Raw genomic sequence first — 24,423 nt, forward strand, 5'->3', positions numbered from 1 at the left:
TCCACCCAACGGCTCCAGAATCATTAAGATATCACGGAGACGGAAGGGGTGGAGGCGTGTATGGGCCGGCAGCGGCTGTGCTGGGCCGGGAAGAGATGGGGGAGTGCTGCGAGGCCAGCCCCCGTGACTCGCAACACGCCCCTTTGCATTAACCACGCCCCCCTTCACACACAAGTGCAGGGCGGACTGCCAGGGCTGATATACAGCCCCAGTCTGTCCCTGTGAAGTATACAAAAATAAACTAAGACATATACAAAAAATTCTTAGTTTGTGAATACACTCCCTCGTATTTCGAGGTGGCTGCTCAATTCTTCAGTCTATTAATTATATTCAAAATCATCAAAACAAATGGTGAAAATGGTGTGAAGAAATAGCGCCTTCAGTGTGGATAACTTCAATGTCATTTGTATTCAAATCACTATACTGTGTTTTCCAATGTGTGTCTTTGTTTATCGTTGGTTCCCAACCAGTGATGTCAGGATGTACATATGTCATACAAATGGAAAAAAATATATATATAGTGTAATACTGATGCACAATTGTGCCACCGCAATATTCCCTGAATAATGGAAATGTGCCTATAAGAAAATCGACATATTCTTGATCTAATAATTTACAATATATATCTATATATTCATATTGTAAATCTTTTATAACAGCGGAATAGCGTCATTTGCTAACGCTTACCCGTTACGACACAAACCTTAGATCTTATTATGCAAATAACAATAGTAACAAATCTTGACCCGATCACAGCTATTTCATCTTTGTCAGCATTGTTAACTGCAATAAATATATAAAGTAATTGCATGATATTACTGAAAGAAACATGACTTTCGGTGCTATAATAAGAACAATCTGATGTGAAGAAGCAATTAATTTTATTGTTCTAATACAAAAGTGCATTTTTTTGTGGTTTCATGGGAAGGAAGGAAGTGTAATCCCCTGCTGGGTACCTGGTACTCCTGCAGGCAGCAAAATTATATTCTATTGTAAACGTAGCTCTAATTTTCATTACTTATGTGAATACACGCTGGTCTCATCAATATTTCAGAACATGCACCATCCCCTACTCTAAGCTGACTCACAACTGAAAACTCTACTTTTTGTTATCACAGTGAGATTGTTGGGAGCAAGATGATGCAGTTTGCACCAAACATAATCAGGGAAAGACCTCATTGTGCTTTTTGCACTTTCTTGCTGCAAAATGAATGTATTTAATTACAGCAAAACAGCTAAATGAGAATGCCACCCACCAGGCTTATCAGCAATGTTGAATGGCTCCTGTATTTTAATAAATACTGCTGCTACATGCAGTGATGCTTCAACTTGGATCGCAGTTGCTAATACGAACGCAACCAGCCGATCGTTGCGTATGCATCGCAGTGCGAGAGCCGGCCACTGCGAGGTCTGACCTGCCTTAACTGTGCGCATGGGTCCGATGGTACTCGATTGTACCGATGTTTTTGCAGTCTTGCTAACCATTACGGATGTTTGTGTAGGTGAAGTGGGCATCCTTATGTAGAGCTGCGTTTGGCGGCATTGCGAATGCTATGGATTAGCATACTATCGCAATTGAACTGCATGCGTACGATATATTCGGATCTGTAGTGAATCAGGCCCTAAGCCTCTAGCTCTAACGAGTTGCAGGTGTAATACGTATTTTACGCATTTAAAACATATGTACGTTCAACTCTACATAAGCCCCTTGTGTGTAAAATACCAACAAGTACCATTGTATATTGTCCATAGAGTCTAATTCACCCTCATAAGATGATTGAAATCATGGGAAGGGACCCAGGGCCTGATTCAGAGCCGGACGCTCTGACCAGAGCGCTCGCTCTGAATCAGGGCCCTCCTACCTAAAAATGGAGCGGCCTCTTGGACGCTCGCATAGCTGTGGGTTACCACCCACAGCTATAGCGAGCGTCCATGATGATGGTCGCGATGGTCAAGACCATCATGACCATCGGGCTTGCGGCGAGACCCTGTGGTAGGGTCTCGTGGCCGCAAACCCTGGAGTGATTTTGGCTCTATCAGAGCCAAAATCACTCCCACTGACATCACTGTCAGTGGGGCCGGACCCAGATGGTAGGCGTTCCCATGGGAACGCCTCCATCTGGCAGCCACGCCCCCGGCACGCCCACCAAAGGGGGCGTGCTGTCAGTCACCATCGACAGCACGCCCCCTTTGGTGCGAGACCCGGAGCGACAGCTTGGCTGTCGCTATGCGGGTCTCGCGCATGCGCATGACGGAGCTCCCTCCATCGTGCACATGCGCATTAGGGCACCATCGACCCGCTTGCGAGCGTCCTACGCTCGCGAGCGGGTCTGAATTAGGCCCCCAGGCCACAATGTCCTCAGTGCAGAAGCAATGAGATCATGCTGGTATTTATTGAGAAAATGGGTAAAAATACAATGTTTCTTTATTGCCGTGTCAAAATGTATACAAAGGATTACTGCTCCTGTAATCTTGCATTGACCATCGATGGTTAACCACAAATGGCTGATGGTTTTGCCATCAATGGCGAAGATTCAATGGTTCTCTGATGGCAAATAGCCCAGCAATGTTATTTTTCTTCTCCATGTGATGGGACATGGAGCCTAGCTCCACTCACCGACACAACACGAGAAGCCCCATCCCCACTTCCTGATTACCCCGCTACCCGGTAAGTACAAAAACAGGTATGGAAATGGTTCCCAGCTGATGGTTTCATACCATCAAGGTCAAACACCAATTTGTACCATTGATTGTGGCCATCGATGGTTAAGTAACTGAACTGTTGATAAAACTACTAATGGATAGCAGAACTTTCCATATGGGCCTGATTCTGAGTTGGGAATAAAGTAAGAAAGAGCAGGTAAAGGGTCCCATAAATCTAGCAGGCAATTTCACAATCCCTCATTTAAAAATGCCCGACTGATCAATTTTAATCGTAATCAACCAGTCAGTGAAATCCAACAGGTTGTATTTCACTGATCCCCGACCCCGGCATCTGGGGATCGGCAAATTGCAGCAATCAATTGTAAATGCATGGGGGGGCCTTAACTTTGCACCTTGGTAAAACCATGCTGCACTGCAGGTGGGGCAGATGTAAAATGCGCAGGAGATTTAGATTTGGGAGGGGTATGTCCAAATTAAATTGCAGTATAAAAATAAAGCTGTCCAGCATTTGTGGGCTACATGCAAACAGCAGCCAGTGTTATCCTGCATGCAATCTTTTTTATATATTTGCACCCCTTGTATTGCAACATGGTTTGTCCAGGTATACAGTTACTTGCTCTATCCTCCAATACCGTCCTGCTGCACCGCCAAAGTTAGCCGATGGACTGTGCAGGACCCTACTCATACATTACGTTGTTTTACTAATAGTTACCAAATGAGGCATCGCAAAGGGGGATGCCACATCACCTGGAGACATTTTTGTCCTATAAATTATCTACTCCACTTTTCCAAACAAGAAACAAATAACTAAGGGCCTGATTGAGCTTGGATCGCAAGGCAGCGTTCGCACGCAGCCGACTGATATTTGTGCTCTGCGCATGCGTATGCATCGCAGTGCGCATGTGCGCGAACTGGCAGCTGCGATCGGTAAGTGATCGCAGTGAGCACGCAGTCCAATCGCATAGTGATTGACATGAAGTGACTGTTTGAGGGTGGAGAAGGGGGGGTGGTCGAAGGAACGCAGGCGCGCCGGTGCATTTGAATGCCGTTACAGGGGCGCACATAATTGGTATGCAGTCGGGAAGCCGGCGGACCTAATCCCGACAGCCGGCTTCCCGACTGTCATATCCCGGCAAGGGTCTAAAGACAGGTGTTGATATGCCGACGTCTGTCATTAGACATACGCCGGGAGCCAGACGCCTGGCATCCCGATCGAAGGGACACCGAGTGCGGATTGCCGCGGGGGGGGGAGGGTTAGGTTTAGGGATCCCGAGGGACGACTTAGGGTTAGGCACCCTGCCGGGAGGTTAGGTTTAGGCTAGGGGAAGGGGGGGTGAGCGTTACGCACCCCCAGGAGGGACTTAGGGTTAGGCACCCCCTGGGGGACTTTAGGCGGCGGGGAAGGGGGGTTAGGTTTAGGCACTTAGAGGGGGGATTAGGGTTAGGCACTGGGGGGAAGGTTAGGGTTAGGCACCCCTAAGGGAGGGTTAGGGTTAGGGGGTAGAAATAGGTTAGCATATACTTATCTTTGACGATCGGGATTTCCTCCTCTGCCGGGATGCTGCTGTCGGGATTCCAACCGCCGGGCATGGGTTCGGCGGTAAGTCATACCGATTCCGCATAATTAAGCCCCTGCGATTGCATAAGCTGGCAGAGGTCTAGATGGCGACAGGAGGTTTAGCAGTTCATGAGGTAGGGTTAGGTCAACCACATCTGTGCGAATGGTTCCAATTTACTTGATCTTACCGATGTTTTCGCTGACTTGCGGATGGGAAGTGGGCGGCTTTATACAATGATGGGTGTCTTGGTATAGTGCTGCGGTTGCCGTACGATTGCATTCATTAGCATATTTTCGCAGCTACTGGGTGCGTGCGAACACAGCCGTGCGATCCAAGCTGAATCAGGCCCTAAATCCCCCTATAATGGTGCTAGATATAATATTAATTATCCAGTACATGCTGCTTTTATAGTAGATGATAAATATAACTATACTGAAATCATTTGGTTTTGAATACAGCTGAGAAATTAATGTCATGTCTTTTTTAATATTATGGCTTATAGCAGTGTTTCCCAACCTCAAGTCACACTAACAGTACTGGTTTTAGTGATACCCATGCTTAAGCACAGATGGTTAAATCCAAATAACTAAGGTACTAATTAAGTCACCTGTGCTCAACTATGGCTATCCTTAAAACCTGAACTGTTAGTGTGCCTTGAGCACTGTGGTTGGGAACGCCTAGCTTATAGGGTCCGCATATCATTTTATACTTAATTATTTCCAGAAATATGCACTGTATCTTTATTTATTTGTTTTATATTTAGGTCCGTATTCAATTTGAGGCGAAATGTCGGAATCTGCGAAAATTTATCGCCGATGACGTCATTTTCGCCTATTTCAATTATCCCCGTATTCAATTACATTGACTTTTCGCAGGTGCTAAAATTCAATGTAAAAAAACGGGGATAATTTTTCGCTTGCCTTTAGCAGGCGAAAAAAAGTGCAGAATTGGGGTTTAGGGGTGCAGGCTTAAAAAATTAGCCTGCACCCTTGGGAATGCCCCCTTTAAATGAGCTGTGTCAAAAAAAGTTTAAAAAAAAAATTAGGTACACCCCAAAAAAATTATTGCCAATTTTTGGGGTAAAAAAAAAAAAAATAGGGAACACACTTGTAAATTAGCGGAATGGAGTCCAGAGGGGTTCCCTTATATGCGTCAGGTGTTTTCTTTATTGCGGTAGTAGCAGCAGGTGCATTTTTGCAGAATTTAAAAAAAATCATTTATGGGACTTAAAAATAAGCTTGCACCCATTTTCAAGTACCCCAAATTTGATGGGCATAGTTATTTTCCCCCCAAAAAACCCTTCTAAATACTCTTCTGCATCACCCTCTTCAAAGCCGCATTTATGCACCTGCAACGGCTATTTAAACACCCGACTTTCTTCTGCAGGCAAAAACGGGGATACCCATAGTGATCCCCCTGGTCTGGACATCTTTAGGGGGGGTCTTACAATTATTTCCCGAAAATTCTCGTATTTTTTTGTCGATCAAAGTTTCGCCTGTTCCCGATTTCACCTACTTTAGAATTGAATACGGGGAATAGCGGCCACGTGCGCGATACTTTTCCGCCTGGAAAACAGGTGAAGGAGGTGAAAAGTTCAGAAAGCGAAAAGTCTGGACTTTTCACCTCAAATTGAATACGGGCCACAATGTAAAGCCAGAGTCTTTTTAAGCAAATACTTTGTAATACGTCTGGTTTCCTTAGCACAGATAATGTCAAAGTCTGTATGGCACATAGTGGTCCATGTAACACTTCATAAGTTTATGTAGTGGCTTTTGCAAATCCATATACAGCTTGGTACATTTTGTTGCAGTGAATTCCAACTTCCTCAGAGTTAGTTGGAGTTGAAGTACACCCAGCTGAGGATTGATTCATACTGTATGTGTCCTGTGATCTAGCTCTACTATCCCACTAGTACCGCTACTAGGACTAATATAATCAGCAGCAACAGCTGCTAATCCAGGTTCAGATGCTTTGTTGGACTTACTGTTCCATAGTTACATCTCTGACCTCAATCCCTCTCCATATACGCCCTCTTGTCTACTTTGCTATGCCAACGACTGCCACCACTCTTCACACAGTTACCTCCTCCTACTCCTGCCTCCAAGACAAGTGCTGCTCCTCACCACTGGAACTCACTCCCTCTCCATATCAAACTCTCCTCCTCCCTTCAAAACTGCAAGAGGGCTCTCCAAACCTATTTATGTATCAAAACCTACCAATTATTTTCCTAACTCTCTGGACATTGACTCACCCTCTGTGTCTCCCATGTCTGACTGCCTATCCATTACAGAGTGTAGGCTCTCATGAGCAGGGCCACTTCCCTTATGTACTCTTAATTTTCCTGCCAGCGCCATCATGGTCCTTGGCATTCCTTTTGAAAATCAGTAGAAGTGCAGCCTGTTCTAGTTACTAGTTTTATTAACTTTTTTTGTATTGAAGTGTACTTTTTAACTACCATGTATATATTATTTTGCCCTGTTATATTTGTACTGTACTTCTGTATGCACTTTATGCCCTGTTATGTTTGTACTGCACTTTTGTATGCACTTTATGTACTGTTATCTTTGTACTGTACTTTTCTATGGTACTCCGGACCCCTTGTGGTACCCTATAAATAAAGGATAATAATTGCTGCCTGTGTCACTTTTCTAGTGGATATATATTTGTGAATGTTGTAGCAGTGAGATCATATACAGCAAAATGTTATGTGGTGGAATAGTACTTACATATAACCAATATATGAGGTTATAAGTTTAAGGTGTATCTGTTGAACACTTGCCAACTCTCCCGGCGCTCTTGGCCTCCCGCAGGATAGGGCAAGTCTTCCGGGCCAGCCGTCTTCTTCGAGCACTGCCAGTCCCTCCATCCCCCGTGCGCGTTTTGACCAAAAGTGGGTGTTCCAGAAGGGGCTGATGACGAGAATCGCGCTGAATCACATCTTCGTAGCCCTGCCCCCTGCTTTCCAATGCTGGTAATCTCGGCATTGTATAGCATGGGGGGGGGGTTTCCACGCGATCGCAATGCCCCGGCCCACCCACTTATGACGCCACCATGCCCCTGTGCACCGACCTGGCAGCCCCCTCCTGGGGGGCAGCTAAAAAGTCGGCAAGCATGATTTGTGGCCTACACTTCATTTATTTTATTATTTATTTATTACCAATTATTTATATAGCGCAAACATATTCCGCAGCGCTTTACAGAGAATATTTGTCCATTCACATCAGTCCCTGCCCCAGTGGAGCTTACACTCTATATTCCCTATCACATGCTCACACACATACACACTAGGTTGGAAGCCAATTAACCTACTAGTATATTTTTGGAGTGTGGGAGGAAACTGGAGTACCCAGAGGAAACCCATGCAAGCACAGGGAGCATATACAAACTCCACACAGTTAGGGTCGTAGTGGGAATTGAACCCACGATCTCAGTGCTGTGAGGCAGTAATGCTAACCATTACACCCTCTGTGCTGCCTACTGTACTTCATGTGTCAGTGATAGCACTGGTGCCTAGTGAACTGATCACTGAGGCTGGTTTCTCATGAATAATGACCCAAGCCCAAATGGCTGCCTCCACCATACAGAAGAGTACAGTTCAAAACATGTTTCCATTGACACCCTCCCGTTCCCTTCTCCCCGAGGGAGAAAAAAATGAGACACATGATTATGATGAAACATTTAAACATTTTACTTTTAAAAGGTAGGCATGGAAAAGCCAACTGAATAAAATAACAAGGCCACAATAGGGGAGAAACGGAGCTTATCAACATAATTCTTACAGCGCTAGTCTTTGGTGTGATAGTTTACACGGAGTTTTGGATCTGCATTACATACAGAGGTCACCAGTTGCTCTACAACCATCTCTCTATTCTTCTTGTAGTCCTCCTCCATGATGGCTATTTTTACCAAGGCTTCCCTCTCCATCCTTTCTCTGCAGCAGTGAGGGGGGCTCAAAGCCTATAAGAAGAGCTCAAGTAATGAGGACAGTGACAAGAGAGAACATTGTAAATGAAGCATGTTGTGCATGTTTGCTGCAAATTTATTGATATCTGAATCTCCTGGTTACACTTTACTGAAAGGAACCTCCACTATACTTCACTGTTGCCTGCAGACACTAATTATTGTACCATTCTCCAGCCCTTCGCGGACAAAACTGCCTTCTATTAAAGCCAAATATTTAAAATTTTGACTCTACAGTCCAGAGCACCTGCTGACAGTTTTCTGCACCCAAGTTCCTATGTTTTCGAGCACAGTTGAGTCGCTTGGCCTTTTCATGTTGAAGGCAGGGGCACATTTATAATAGGTACAGGGTGTGCAGTGTACACGGCCCCTGGGTCCAAGGGGGCCTGTCCCGCACCCCCTGCACCCATCCTTTTTGTTCATAATTACCTCTCCGTTGTCCCACGCAGTAGCACTTTTGAAAATGGCCGCCTATGCCATTTTCCTGGCTTTTTGCGCATGCGCAGTAGGAAATCTAGTGCCCACAGTCTACTGCTGCTGTCAGTTCGCTGGCTGCAGCCGGGGAGAGAGGAGGAGGCCCCGGATGGGGAGTCAACACGGGTCCCGTCCTCTCTTAAAACGCCCCTGGTTGAAATATATGGCTTTTGGTTGCAATTCTACCATGAAGACTTCTCTGAACAGTAGATGGGTGTACCTGGGTCCCACTGGTTTCTGCCAGTTCTGTGCCGAAGGGCTGGAGAGCGGTACAATAATGAGTGTCTGCAGGCAACAGCGAAGCATAGCGGAGGTTACATGTAAGTTTGGAACTGCATTTCAGCAAATGGAGTTGGGGATTTGGTCAGGATTAATGATGTCCTCAATGTCGAGAAATACAGGCATGTACTTATCCATCATGTAATACCATCAGGGAGGCGTCTGATTGGCTCCAAATTTATTCTGCAGCACCACATCGACCCCAAACATACAGCCAATGTCATTATGAACTATCTTCAGTGTAAAGAAGAACAAGGAGTCCTGGTATTGATGGTATTGCCCCCACAGAGCCCTGATCCAGAGGCATCACCAGGTGTGGTGACACCTGGTGCGCACTCCATAGCCCCCTCGCGAGGTGAAGCCATGCGCGTACAAAAAGGGGGCATGGCCTAACATAAGAAGCATAGCCTATCAGGAAATCACAAAATTGTCACGCCGGGGGCATACCAAGCATCCCCGGATATGCTAGGCTGCCCCCGGAGACCTCTGCCAGCACTGTTGGCTCCTCCTCTGTGACAGGAGCAGAGTGCTGCAGGAGCATGTGACACAGCAGCACCCTGCTCCTGTAATTGAGGAGGAGCTGGCATTTTGGTGTCATCCCCTCCATGGGTGACACCCCAGTGCTGCCCGCACCCCCATTGTGGTGCCTCTGCCCTGATCTCAGCATCATTGAGTCTGTCTGGGATTACATGAAGATACAGAAGGATTTGTACAAGCCTGCATCCACAGAAGATCTGTGGTTAGTTCTCCAAGATTTTTGGAACACCTGCCGAGTTCCTTCCAAAACTGTGCGCAAGTGTACCTAGAAGAATTGAAGAATTGATGCTGTTTTAAAGGCAAAATATTGATTTGATTTAGATTTCTCTTTGTTCATTCACATTGCATTATGTTAATTGTTACAAATAAACTATTAACACTTCCATTTTTTAAAGCATTCTTACTTTGCAGCATTTTTTCCACACCTGCCTAAAACTTTTGCACAGTACTGTAAAACCCCCCAAAATTAAAGAAATAAAAGGAAAACAGCGCTAATGTAATATAAATACTAAGGTGCTATTTCTGTTGTATTTCTTGGTTCAATTATGTGCCCTTTTAATTCTCAGATTTATATATTCTTGCGTGATAACTGTATTATGTTTTTTGAAATGTCAATAAAATGTTTCTGAAAAAATAAAAATAAAAAAATAAAATTCAATAGATGCTGGTATGGCAGAATCAAAGATCAAGACACGTTTTAAAATCAACTCTACAGATTTAATAGTAAATGCACATATATAAAAATCAATAATAAAAATATACATAATTTTTTAATTATTGATTTTAATATATGCATATTATTGACTATTACATTTAAAGTTGAATTTAAAATGTGTCTTGATCTTTGTTTCTGCCATACTGATATTTATCAATTTAATATACACCTTAGTATTTATATGACGTTAGCGCCATTTTCCTGTTAGCTTGTAAGAGTCGTTGCTTCCTGGTGTGTTTAGGCTTCAAATTTAAAAGGGCAATGCAATGGTAATTGCACGGAGGAACAGGTAAATATAAACCAGTAAATACTATCAACGCAGATTGTCCAGAGAAATAGAAAGACATAAATGTAAACGATAAGGCATGACTCACAGTGCAAGAAAACTAAAAAAAAAAAAATTAAATACTGCATGACATAGTTGCCTACCTTTAATTTTTCCTCCCCGGGAGATGTCCGGGGAGAAGAAGCAATCGAGTTGCGATGGGGGCGGGACCTGACGGTTCGCGGCATTACACTGCAATTGGCGCACATTTACATAGGGGGCGTGGCTAAATGATTCATTAAGAATTGCGTAATTAAGCCTTGCCCCCTACACGGGGACCCCCGATTGCCGCAGAAATTCTGCCCACTTCACTAGGAAGTGGGCAGAATGCTGGAGAGGTGTCTACCCTTCCGGGCGTGCGGGGGGTTATCCGCAAAATCGTGTGCCTCCCACGAAAACCGGGAGGGTAGGCATGTATGCTGTACGAAGACTAAAAATGTATATATCACAAAAGAAACAAAATAGAAGATGTAATAAAGTAACAAACACAGAATGAGGGAAAGATTACGGTGCGTTTCTTCCTATGATCCTGGAGCACAGCAAAATGCACATTTTTCATTGTTTTTTTCCAAAGTGGGTCGTGAGCTGATGCTTCAGTGCCAAAATCTGATTGCCAGCTAAGGGCCAAGGTGTCTCAGCAGTATGCCGTATCTAATCAGAGGACATGTAACGAGTCTTAGATGGATTAGAGCAGAGGAATCGGAGCAGAGCTAATAAATCATTGGGGGCAGAAGGAGATGACATGGCAGCATGGAGAGATTGAATAAAATGTTGAACTTGCAAATACATATAGCACTGTGGGCCAGAATCGCAGCTGCTATGCTAAAATATGCTAATGCTGTAGCCGGCTGGAAAATGTATTGAGACGCCCACTGGTCGGCTTAGCAGATCCAAACAAGTGCCTACAAATATGCAGCCGCCGTCGCAGATCCTTCGATAATCGGCCATCTGAGTATCCCCCTGGTCATGCAGAATGGCCGCCTGAACTGAGCCACCTGTAGGGCTGCAAGCAAAAATGTGCAAGTCCGGTGTGAGATCAGGCCACAAGGGGTGGTGAATTGCCGTACCGTTGCTGGCGTTTCTATGCCTCCTTCGCACTTAATTGCATTGACCACATAGGCTGCATTTTCATGTACTGTATACATTAATTGAACACAGTGGCATCACAAAGGGGATGCGGGAGGGGTGCAGGCCGTACCCGGGTGTCACCTGCCGAGGGGTGACACCAAAGTGACTGGAGCCGGGTCCTGCACTGTAGCACTACGTGCAGCACTCGGCTCCTGACACGGTGAGGGAGCCGGCACTGCAAACTGACTTGTCCCCGAGGGGCAGCCCGCATCTTCGGGGACCACCGGAGTGCCAAAAAAGGGGGGTTCGGCCCAAAAGGCCATGCCCCCTTTTTGCAGGCGCCCGTCTTCACAAGCCCGCCCACCCTTGCCCGCACCAGGTGTCACAAGAGGTAGGGATGCCATTGATTGAACATGCAATACTATAGCTAGGGAAGCTATAGTATAACAGCCCTTGTCAGGGGCAGAACTATGGGAGACAATGGAGGCGCCTGCCGCCAGGCTCCAGCTCTGAAGGGGCACCTCCTCCATTGTCCACAACATATTCACCCCACTTAGGGCTGTAACTCTGTACCCAGAGTGTAATGTCACGGCCGCCCAATACATGGCACCTCTTCCCGGCACCTGAGAAGCCACCATACACTAGTGGCGATCTCCATGTCAGACCATCAGCTGTTGCCTGTTTGCATGTGAAATGCTACATTACAGTGTCAGTGGCTGTGACCTGTGACGGGGAGGACGGGTGGTGGCACCAAATAATAACTTGCCTCCAGCCATTGTTACATTTATAATTATATTTGCATGTAATACAGGTATCTCTACTGTATGGGGTTTCTATCATTGTATAAAAACAATGTTCCAGCATCAGCTAAATACATACAGCAGCCTCTTTAGCTTTGAACTCTTTCTCGTGCTGCAGCCGCAACTGCTCGATCTCAGCCTGCGCTTCCTCTTTGGCGTGTTTCAGGCGTCTGATCCTTCCTGGATTAGAAGAAAGTAGGGATCGCAAATCATTAGCCAATACATTGGGACATATGACCCCAATACCACACACAGTCGTCAGGAATTCCATTAGCACTTTACCCACAACCTTAGGTGCCACATACTAGGTGTGGCTATTAAATAACGAGACTGTAAAAAATAAACCATACTGCGAGAGTTAAAAGGGAGTGGGGGAACACTGACCATGGACTATCCCAAAATGGTTTTGCATGGTTCACCTCTCTCACACAGATAGTTTGCTGTCACACAGCGTTCAAAGTTGTTTTTCCCGTGCGTCATAAAAATGTTTAATACAAAAGCAGAGCAACGTGTTAAAATAATTTTTGGGGGGTTAAATTGAACAAAATGGCCACCGAATCTCTCCGTATGCTAACCGAGGCTTACAGGGCAGACTGTATGTCACGTGCACGTGTGTTTGAATAACACAAAATATTTAGCGACTGTCAGGTCCGCCAAGAGCCGCAACGGGTTAAAAGGGGGCGTGGCCTGATAGTGGGATGCGTGGCCACGCCCCCTTGTATTAGAAAAAATAATAATACTAAAGTTTTGCAGCACCGCTGCGCGCTGGCGAGGCGGGCGCAGTGAGCCCCCTCAGCCCGGTGCATAACCAGTGGGGGGCGCAATCAGCTTGATCCCCCACAGGCAGAGGAGACTGCTGTGGCTGCTTCTTAGCAGCCGCGAGCAGTCTACCAGTGCAGCACAGCACACGGCAGCGTGCGCTGGGCTGCTGTCATGTAAGAGGGGGAGGGAGAGGTGCCGGATCCGGGCCCCAGCCGCGCACCTCCAGCAAGTCCAGGCCCAGGTAATTAGTCCCCGCTCCTCCCCCCCCACCCTTTCGGCGCCCCTGGTGACAGTCGTGAGGATGTCGAGGGTAATGGGCATCCCGGGAAGGCCTTGCACATTAAAAACAAACAAAAATGTGGGAAATTTTGCAAAATGACCGTCGACTTAGCATCCGATTGATAGTAGAAATAGTAACCATCGACAACTATTAGGCAAGTTTTGCATTAAGATCTTAACATGACAAAAGGTTGTGCTAAGATGGTTCCAGAGCTTCTCACTACCGAGCAGTAAGAAAATCGAAAGGGAATTTGTGCAGACATTTCTCTGTAGAGCAGTTTTTGGCCAAGAAACAAAATGCAGTGCTAGAGCACCCGCCATACTCGCCAGACCTAGCAGCTGTACACAATGGAACCCGTTTTGCATCAGTTGCTGAGGTAAAGAAGAAAACGACGGAGCTAACAGATAATGAGCTGCAGTACAGCACGGCTTTGACCAACGGAAAATAGGAATGCAGCAGTGTGTGGATACAGAAGGGGAGGGCATAGAACAGGGGCGTTTTAAGAGAGGAGGGGGCCCGTGTGCACTCCTCGTGCGGGGTCCCCTCCTCTCTCCCTGGTGGCTGGCAGCCGACTGACGCGGCTGGCCAGCCACCGGAGCATCAGTAGACTCCGTGCACTAGAGTTCGCCCGGACTCTACTGCGCATGCACAGAACGCCGTAAAAATGGCTGCGGCCAGTGGCGTAACTACTGCCCCTGCAGCCCCCGCGGTGGCTTGGAGGTGCCGGGTAGCTTGGGGGCACCGGGGCAGTGGTTACGCCACTGCAACTGTGAGCGCCTGCTTCTGAAGTGATCGGAGGCTAAGGAAGCCTCCGATCACTTCAGAGGCCAGCGTTCCCAGTAATGCATTGCGCGGTATGACATCATGACGTCACCCGCGCAGTGAGGAACCTGAGCGGCCGCGTCTGCTGGATCAATTGATCCAGTCAGCGTGGGAGTCGGGAGAGACAGCCCGGATGACAGCTGCAGCCTGCACGGTCAGGTAAGTAGGGGGGAACAACTACAGGGCACACTAATTGAAGGGGTACCACTACAGGGGGTAATGGCCACTACTTGAAGGGGCACAACTACCGAGGCACTACTTGAAGGGGCACTAATCGAAGGGGCACAACTACAAGGGGCAATACTTTAAGGGACACAGCTACAGGGAGCACTACTTGAGGGGCACAACTACAGGGACACTACTTGAAGGGGCACAGCTACAGGGGCACTGCTTGATGGGGCACAATTACAGGGGCCACTACTTGAAGGGGCACTATTACAGGGGGCACTACTTGAAGGGGCACAACTACAGGAGCAATACATTAAGGGGCACAACTAGAGGGGCACAGCTACAGAGGGCACTGCCTATGGGCACAACTACAGGGGGCCCTGGATAATGGGTACTACTACAGGGGGTATTGCATAAGGGGCACTATTACAGGGGGCATTGCATACGAGGCACAATTACAGGAGGCACTACTTGAAGGGGCACAACTACAGGGACGCTACTTGAAGGGGCACAACTACAGGGGCAATACTTTAAGGGGCACAGTTATGGGGCACTGCATATGGGCACAGCTACAGGGGGCCACTACTTTAAGGGGCACAACTACAGGGGGCCCTGGATAATGGATACTATTACAAGGTACATTGCATATGGGGCACAACTCCAGGGGGCACTGTATAAGGGGCACTAATTTAATAGGTTATAAACTATGTTCCCAATAATCTGGTTCTACATGGACATAAAAACTGTGCAACCTGTCTTGAGCTGAGGTGACAGACTGGCAGGAGCGGAGAGGAGGGTTGATGAAGTAGATCTGTCAGGGTGGGATGTAATGGGCATTATTGTGTGGCATAAAGTGTAATGGGCATTACTGTGTGCACAATGTGCTATTAGGGGCATTACTGTGTGGCATTATGTGTTATAAGGGGAATAATGTATAAGGGGCATTACTGTGTGGCATAATGTGTTATGTGGCATAATATGAAATAGAGGCATTACGGCATGGCATAATTTGTTATAAGGGGATTACTGTGTGGCATGTGTAAGGTGCATTGCTGTGTGGCATAATGTGTTGTAAGGGGTATTACGGTGTGGCATAATGTGTTATTGGGGCATTCCGGTGTGGCATAATGTGTTATCAGTGGCATTACTTGGTGAGTCATAATGTGTAAGGCACATAACGGTATCATGAACATGAAACCGCACACCTTAAACGTCGTCTTTGGGTGTGTTTGTTTTTTGGGTGGGGGCGCCTGAAACTTTTTTGGCATGGGGGAGCAAAATTTATAGTTATGCCACTGGCTGCGGCAGCCATTTTCCGGCGTTCTGTGCATGCGCAGTAGACTCCGGGCACACTCTATTTTTCTGGTGTCCTGAGCAGCAGTGACACCCGACATGGGACCTTGGACAAGTAAGTTTAAAAAAAATATGGGTGCAGTGTGTGTGGTTCGGGGGCCCGTGTTCCCCGCACACACTGCACCCATTATAGATACACCACTGGCATAGAAGGGGAATGAAGTTGAAATTTACTAATAATTAAACATAAATGATAGCATCAGTCTCGTTATTGAATAGCCACACCTCGTCCATACACCCATTAGTCATAACATTAAAACCACCTGCCTAATATTTCAGTGCCCGTGCACATTGCAACACCATCGGTGTTGTTTCTCTACCTACGGTTTAAATCCATCGACCATCTATGGTACAGCTTTCGATGGCCATCACTAATGATAGTCCTGCATATTGAACTGTATGAGCATAAAGTAGTAAAGCTGCGTACACACGGGACAATCTGTTCAGCGATCGATATCACTGAACGATCTACCCTGAAATTCCCGTTGTGTTGGGATATTCATCCACACACCAACAATATCCCCACGACCAACGACCATGTCCTCCTGCAGGCACTGATATATATCATCCAGGTTGGCCTGCATGTATGGACGATTAACGATATCGTTATCGTCCAAGCGGGAATGCGCATCGTTGGTCGATTGTTGGCAGCATAAAAATTAACAATATGACTGATTTAACAATGAACGATATCGGTATTGTTAATATCATTCATTTAAATCGTACCCTGTGCACACACCATAACAGACATTATGCAACTCTCAAAAGGGCATATTTAGGAATAATTCTTTTACTAAAATAATCTGAAGACAGATGTTTTTTTCACACTCTTTTCACATTATTTTAGTTCCATTTAAATGTATCAAAGTACTCTTGGAGAAGCAGAGCCCAGAGCTGGCATCTGTGATCAGCCTATGGGGGAGATGTATCAAACCTTAGAGAGTGATAAAGTGGAGATAAAGGGCCTCATTTACGCACAGTCCTGTACTTGCCTACTTTTGCAAAAGCATCTCAGGGAGAGTGTGAATGCAGCACCTATGAGCGCGGCGGTAAAGTGGGCGTGTACTGCTACATCAGAGAGGCGTGTCATATAATTGCCTTACATCCAAATGAGCCCCAAAGCAGTTTGTAAGATCTTCTTGTTTATGAAAACACACTGATACGTTTCAGAAAAATGCATGTAACCATAGGGATCATTGTGCCTTAGAACCAATGCAGGGAAATGATACTAATGATCCCATTTGAATGTATACATCTGTTTTTTTTTTAAATATATACAGGTTGAGTCTCCCATATCCAAATATTCCGAAATACGGAATATTCCAAAATACGGAATATTTTTAACATGACTGAGATAGTGAAACCTTTGCTTTTTGAAGGTTCAATGTGCACAAACTTTGTTTAAGGCACAAAATTATTATAAATAAAGTATAAAATCACCTTCAGGCTGTGTGTATAAGGTGTATATGAAACATAAATGAATTTCATGTATGTAGACAAACTTTGTTTGAGCCACAAAATTATTAAAATATTGTATAAAATCACCTGCAGGTGTGTGTATAAGGTGTATATAACACATATATGTATTCTGTGTTTAGATTTGGGCCCTATACCTAAGATATTTCAATATGGTATGCAATTATTCCAAAATACGGAATATTCCGCTATCCAAAATACCCCTGGTCCCAAGCAGTTTGGATATGGGAGACTCAACCTGTAACAGCTTCATAATGTTTGTATGGTGCAATCAGGGCGATTGCTAGACCCTTCAAGGAGTCAGGGAGACTGCTACTATTTCAGGGAGTCTCCCTGACAATCAGGGAGAGTTGGTAAATATGATTCAATGTGAGGCGGTACCAGCCGCCATTGCGGAAAATGGAGGCATGTTTCTGGGAGTCAGGGTCTGCATATTCTGACGCTGACTTCATGTCCTCGACTACGGAGCTGCGAGGGACATCTGAGTAACCTCAGGGTGCGAATGCTGCATTTTAGGATGCAGCACTTGGATCTGCAATGCTGTCAGGAGGGGTCTTTTTTCCTCAGACGCCTCCTGCTGCATTAGCATATGTTAGTACATACCTCCCAACATTTGGGGTCCACTACATCCATGTGCCAAAAAGGGGCGTGGCCTACACAGCAAGGGGACGTGGCCTAGCGGCACGCCCTGTTTCCATCGGTAAGGGGCATAGGCAAACGCAGGGGGGGTTTCCCTCTGCCTGGAAACCCCCCTCCCCAGCCCACACCATGACCACAATAGAAATAGTAATGTAATAGAATGTTACTAGTGCTGCATGTTCTTCACAGCATCAGAAATTAAATAATTAGCACCACCTGTGAATCTTTTAACATGTATCAGTCAGTAATAAATACTCATGTGCACCATCTAGGAGATCTTCAAAACATTCACTGTTAGGGATGTGCTGCTATAGAGCCCAATATGTACATATATATCCAGGCGGTAGTGCTAGGTTCTTCTGCTGCTCCCCCAGACTTGCTCTAATGCTCTGGATTGGTGCCCACATCTAAAATAAAAACATTCAGCTCAGGCAGGATGGCTTACTGTGATCACTGGTCCTGTACATGCTGGAATTATGACACACAATATACTTTGTATGACGCATATTAAAGCTGGATAAGTGCTAATTCTACACTCCTTATGGACTGGCCACCCTCACTCTAAAATCCAGCATTTGGAAACCCCCCTCTAGAAATCCTGCGTTTGCCACTGAGGGGTGTGCCCAGCATCTCCGAGCATCTATTCTCGCTCTGCATACACGCTGCTCTGCTATGCAGAGCAGCGGTGTATGCTTCCCCCAACTTCCCCACCCCACCGCGGCCCGTGGGTGGGAAAGCGGGGCAGTCCCAAAAAACGGGACTGTCCCGCTGAATGCGGGACAGTTGGGAGGTATGTTAGTATCACTGCTGTGTCCAAAGGCCTGTAGTTTGGAACTTGTAGTTTCAAAAGCGCTGGAGAATTACAGGGTATGTAGCCCTTATGTAAAGGATGTAACAGGTTATCAGAAAAGGGCAGTTTTGGGATATTGTACAGAGAAGTATAGTAACTGCATAGCTAACGTTTCCTAGCCTCTGCCACTATCTCAGCAGCCATTTTCTCTGCCTGGCGCAGCTGCTGGATCCATGCTGACGGACTCTCCATACTGCTGCAACTTCCCGGCTCCTCAGGCTACACACACAGTGAATAAGGATTTGTCCCTGTCAGGTAACCAGGAAATGTAACTGCAGCAACACCTGACAGTGCCCTCACTTGGCCTGTGCCAGTCCTAGTCACATGACATCATCACATGACCCAAAGGCATTAGACGCTGCATCAATAATGGTTGCTATTACAATGGTTCTTATCTGCCATCAAATTCTATGTTGATGCAGTTTTGCCACTAGCAGTGGATGAGTGTCTGGCTTAGTTATGTGGACCCAGAGTGAGTTGTCAGTGATTACATCATGCTGATAGACCAGCATAATCTCATAGAGCAGAGGAAGCCCACTCCATCACACAAAGCGTTTCCTGATGATCAGATAGGGACGCAATAACATTTTTTTTTGCAAAGAGACTTAACTTTACAGGTGGTGGAGGTCAGCCCTTGGCCTATGCTTTCAATATTTGCTCATCCCAGTGGAATTTTCCACTTTTAGGTGCATTTATAGCAATGTAATAAAATCCATTAATATGTATGATGGTGACAAGTCCAATAAAGACAGAACCTTATGTCCCCTTGCTCTCATAAATAATGCAAAACATAAATTAGGCATGAATCAGCAGTGAGACATTTAAAAATGTAGGATATTGTCCTGAAGTGGTGTGTAATGATACAGATATGAATAGATTCAGTTGCAAAGGGCCCTCTGCAGTCTGCTTACGCTCTGCTACTTGTGTATTACATCCCACCTGAAACCCAGTGTAAAGGACACTCTTTATCACTAGAGTGTTTGTTTTGTTCCTAGCTGAGAACAAAGAAAGTTGTACACACACACAATCTGAATCTATTATATGAGAATGCATTAGATAGTGCAGAAAGTTTGGCGTTACACCCATGGATATTACCTTGCGCTTCCTCCCCCTTATTTGCATAGTGTGATATTACATTGTGCTTCCTACCCCTTATTTCTCTATAGTGTGATATTACCTTGCGCTTCTTTTATTTCCATAGTGTGATATTACCATGCGCTTCCTCCCTTATTTGCATAGTGTGATATTACCTTGCGCTTCCTCCCTTATTTGCATAGTGTGATATTACCTTGCGCTTCCTCCCTTACTTGCATAGTGTGATATTACCATGCGCTTCCTCCCTTATTTGCATAGTGTGATATTACCTTGCGCTTCTTTTATTTCCATAGTGTGATATTACCATGTGCTTCCTCCCTTATTTGCATAGTGTGATATTACCATGTGCTTCCTCCCTTATTTGCATAGTGTAATATTACCTTGCGCTTCCTCCCTTATTTGCATTGTGTGATATTACCATGCGCTTCCTCCCTTATTTGCATAGTTTGATATTACCATGCGCTTCCTCCCTTATTTGCATAGTGTAATATTACCTTGCACTTCTTCCCTCTTAGTTACATAGTGTGATATTACCTTGCGCTTCCTCCCTCTTATTTGCATAGTGTGATATTACCTTGGGCTTCCTCCGTCTTATTTGCATAGTGATATTACCTTGCACTTCCTCCCTCTTATTTGCATACAGTGATATTACCTTGCGCTTCCTCCCTCTTATTTACATAATGTGATATTACCATGCGCTTCCTCCCTCTTATTTGCAGACAGTATATTACTTTGCGATTCCTCCCTCTTATTTACATAATGTGATATTACCTTGCACTTCCTCCCTCTTATTTACATAATGTGATATTACCATGCGCTTCCTCCCTCTTATTTACATAATGTGATATTACCATGCACTTCCTCCCTCTTATTTGCATACAGTGATATTACCTTGCACTTCCTCCCTCTTATTTACATAATGTGATATTACCATGCGCTTCCTCCCTCTTATTTGCAGACAGTATATTACTTTGCGCTTCCTCCCTCTTATTTGCATACAGTGATATAACCTTGCACTTCCTCCCTCTTATTTACATAATGTGATATTACCTTGTGCTTCCTCCCTCTTATTTACATAATGTGATATTACCTTGCACTTCCTCCCTCTTATTTGCATAGTGTGATATTACCTTGCGCTTCCTCCCTCTTATTTTCATAGCGTGTGATATTACATTGCGATTCCTCCCTCTTATTTGCATACAATGTGATATTACCTGGCCGCCCTCCCCCCTTATTTGCAGTGTGATGTTACCTTGCAGTTCCTCCCTTTATTTTGCAGTGATATAACATTGCGCTTCCTTACTCTTATTTGCATACAGTGATATTACCTTGCACGTCCTCCCTCTTATTTGCATAGTGATATTACCTTGCACGTCCTCCCTCTTATTTGCATAGTGTGATATTACCATGCGCTTCCTCCCTCTTATTTGCAGTGATATTACCTTGCGCTTCCTCCCTCTTATTTGCATACAGTGATATTACCTTGCGCTTCCTCCCTCTTATTTACATGTGATATTACCATGCGCTTCGTTTATTTCCATAGTGTGATATTACCATGCGCTTCCTCCCTTATTTGCATAGTGTAATATTACCTTGCGCTTCCTCCCTTATTTGCATAGTGTGATATTACCATGTAACCCAACTAAACATGGTCTCAGAAGCATTGTATTTGCGATTGGGAACTCACCTGCGTTCCCAGACCCGCCCATTACACCCCCATAATACGCCCATGAACTGGCAATTTTTTGAGAATAACTGTAGGTCACCTCCCAGTGTCCACCCTTATATGCCCACGAATTGCAAACCCCTTCTCACGTGTTAGCGATACTGCACGCAACACTATCGCACATATTGGTTTGCGCGTATGTAGTAAAGATTTCTCTGACTTTTCACATTCGCAGAAGCACAAAAAGAAAACCGCTGACCTGCATACATCGCCGATTAAGGTTCTGCATCCTACATATGTCGGAATCAGTATGATTTACCGGCGGACGGGATGCCGGTGGTCAGAAGACTGACAGCGGCATCCAGATGGTGAAGATCCTGACAGGTGCCAGCAAGTAACCTAACCCTCCCCCGGACGGTGCCTAATCTGAACCTCCCTCCGGTGGTGCCTAACCCTCACCGGTCGGTCCCTAAACCTAACTCCCATCCCCGGCCTAATCTGCACACTTACCTTTGGGATACCGATGTCAGTATCTTGATCCCTTCGGGATGCCGGCATTCTGACGGGCATCGGTATCGTGACATCCGGCATCTTGACTGGATCCCGATATGTCATGCAGTAATTTCCATACCAGTATTATATCAAACCTTTTAATTATTTGTCAGGAAGATAGGACAGTCATCCTCACAAGAACAGGCCGCTGGACGAGAAAACACAAGCTCCTGCTATTTACTCTGAAATGCCAAGCAAATGGCAATGACAGCTATCTCTAGTCTGAAAAACACCCAGCAGATCCTCCAGATATTTTGTGATAATAAAGGACCTGTTAGCACTGTGGGCCTGATTCCGACCCGGTCGCGAGCGTACGCTCGCATGATGCGTATGCAAATATTTGAAAGTGACGCGGCAGGGAGTGATCGCTCGCTAAGTCATAAGCATGCCCATCGTACCTGTACGAGCGTTCACTTTGTGTATGCAGACTCCCCTTAGCGTATGCAGAGACACCCACTGCCCCTCGTCCTCTCCTGGAAGTTTATGAAAACATTGGTACATCGGATGTGAACGCAGTGCTTATGGTAGCTTTTCTTACCGCAAGCATTGCGAGGAAAACAGAGGAAAAAAATGGCTGGTGACATGTACTATGACGCTGCCTGTTAATTATGCACGCCTCTAAAACGGCGTTGAAACACTTGGGCATGCCTGCGTTCGCATCTCCAACCCCCCCGTTTTTACTGGACTGCCCGTCACCACCCACAAACGGCCTTTCCTGCCACTCACTCTGCTGGGCTGGTTTTGCTGGGTGAGCGAGGGATCTGTGATCGCGCAATGTAGTTCGCGCATGCGCACTGCGATGCATGCGCAGATTAGCAACCATCGGTAGTTGCGAACGGAATGCAGATACCTTCCGGGTCTGAATCAGGCCCTGTGTGCGCTCACTCATTCACCTTCATGCATGGGGATGGCCTTTTCTCAGATTAACTAGCTGATTGCAAACATAGGTGAAAGAATATGCATGTACAAGAGAAGCTTTCATACATGTGTCATGCAAAGATAAATATCAATAGTATAATAAAATGGTGTTGTTTGTTTCCCTTTTAAATAAAGTTTGAATAACTTTGAAAATAGATCACACAAATGAAATATATGCGTTAACACTTTTTAAAAGATCCCATATTTTTCCTAGACCTGAATATGTTATATACTATAGGAGTCACTTTGCAGAAGTGGATTTGTCATCCGTCATCGGCCACATGACACCTCATAAGATCCTTCAAGCCAGCTAATATCGATTTGTCTCAATGACTGATGTTTATAGTCTCCCAGAAGGCAAAGTGGAATTGGCTGTGTCGATCATGTTTAGTTCATCGGAATATCTGCTTAAACGGTCTCCGTCCCGTTCACACTTCATGGGGCCGATGCAGTGTTGAATACAAGTGCGCCGTAATTACACCTGTATTGTGTTCGCGGGCCACAAATAAGCATAATTTAGCATATATGTAGATCTGTAAATATCTCTGTAGTTGATCAGCCATATCTGTGCGCTTGGGTACTTAGTCACCATTATCCGTGCACACTTGTGCCAGCCTAACCTTGGTACAAGAGACATATCTGAAAACAGGTGTATTTCTGTCCGCACAGCTCCACATAGCCCGCAAGTCTGTCAGCACGCCCTCTCTGGACTTTACGGTGTGTGAAAACCCCCTTACCCGCCAGTTACGGCCCTTCAGTCACAAGTGGAGATATGATTGATTGGCATAGGACTATTCTTTGCCGGCAATTGCATATACCAAACTCTGGAGCATGCGCAGCGCATAAACACGAGGGTCGCTAATGTAACGGACTGGCATTCAACTCTTCCGTAGCCCCCCATATCGCTGGCAAAGGATGATCTTACAAGAGTTAGCATTTTTGTAACTAATGGACAGACTGGTGGGTGATGCGATTGTCTGAATAGTGTTTTTGGACGTCTTTACATTGCTTTGCAGACCTCACAAGTCACATGTTCCTCTTGGTGTCAACAGGGGAAGAATATGGCATCATCAGTTCCCATAGCAAGATTTGAAGAGCCCAGCCACACCATTCCACCTGCCCGAAGCCCACTTTAGGACATATATTATGTAGGGTTTTTGTGCACCCTCCTGTGGACCTTACTCCTGAAGAACACTGAACGTGCTCTGCAAGACACACGGGTTTTGTGCCAAGGTAGACCACTCAAAGTGTTTCTGGAGAGTGAAATGGTTGTCTGTCTACTAAGGAAGAATGGCCCTCATTCAGAGCCGTACGCTCTGAGCAGAGCGCACGCTCTGAATGAGGGCCGGGCTCCATTTTCATGGAGCGTCCTCCTGGACGCTCGTATAGCTGTGGGTCACCACCCACAGGCTATACGAGCGTGCATTGTGATGGCCGCGATGGTCGAGACCATCGCGACCA

The 24,423-nt window shown here is 45.7% G+C and overlaps 1 protein-coding gene across 1 annotated transcript; it reads right to left on the minus strand.

Annotated features, from left to right (window-relative positions):
• Positions 1-8,006: 8,006 nt before the first annotated feature.
• Positions 8,007-18,923, minus strand: LOC148478392 (V-type proton ATPase subunit G 1-like). The gene is made up of 3 exons (XM_088455481.1): positions 18,842-18,923; positions 12,461-12,561; positions 8,007-8,180 (listed from the first exon to the last, which is right to left on the minus strand). Exons 1-3 carry the CDS (start codon positions 18,921-18,923, stop codon positions 8,007-8,009), a joined length of 357 nt encoding a protein of 118 aa, XP_088311607.1.
• Positions 18,924-24,423: the final 5,500 nt, after the last annotated feature.

Source organism: Taudactylus pleione, unplaced genomic scaffold (genome assembly GCF_031769625.1).
Source record: "Taudactylus pleione unplaced genomic scaffold, aTauple2 ptg000656l, whole genome shotgun sequence".
Classification (NCBI taxonomy): Eukaryota; Metazoa; Chordata; class Amphibia; order Anura; family Myobatrachidae; genus Taudactylus; species Taudactylus pleione.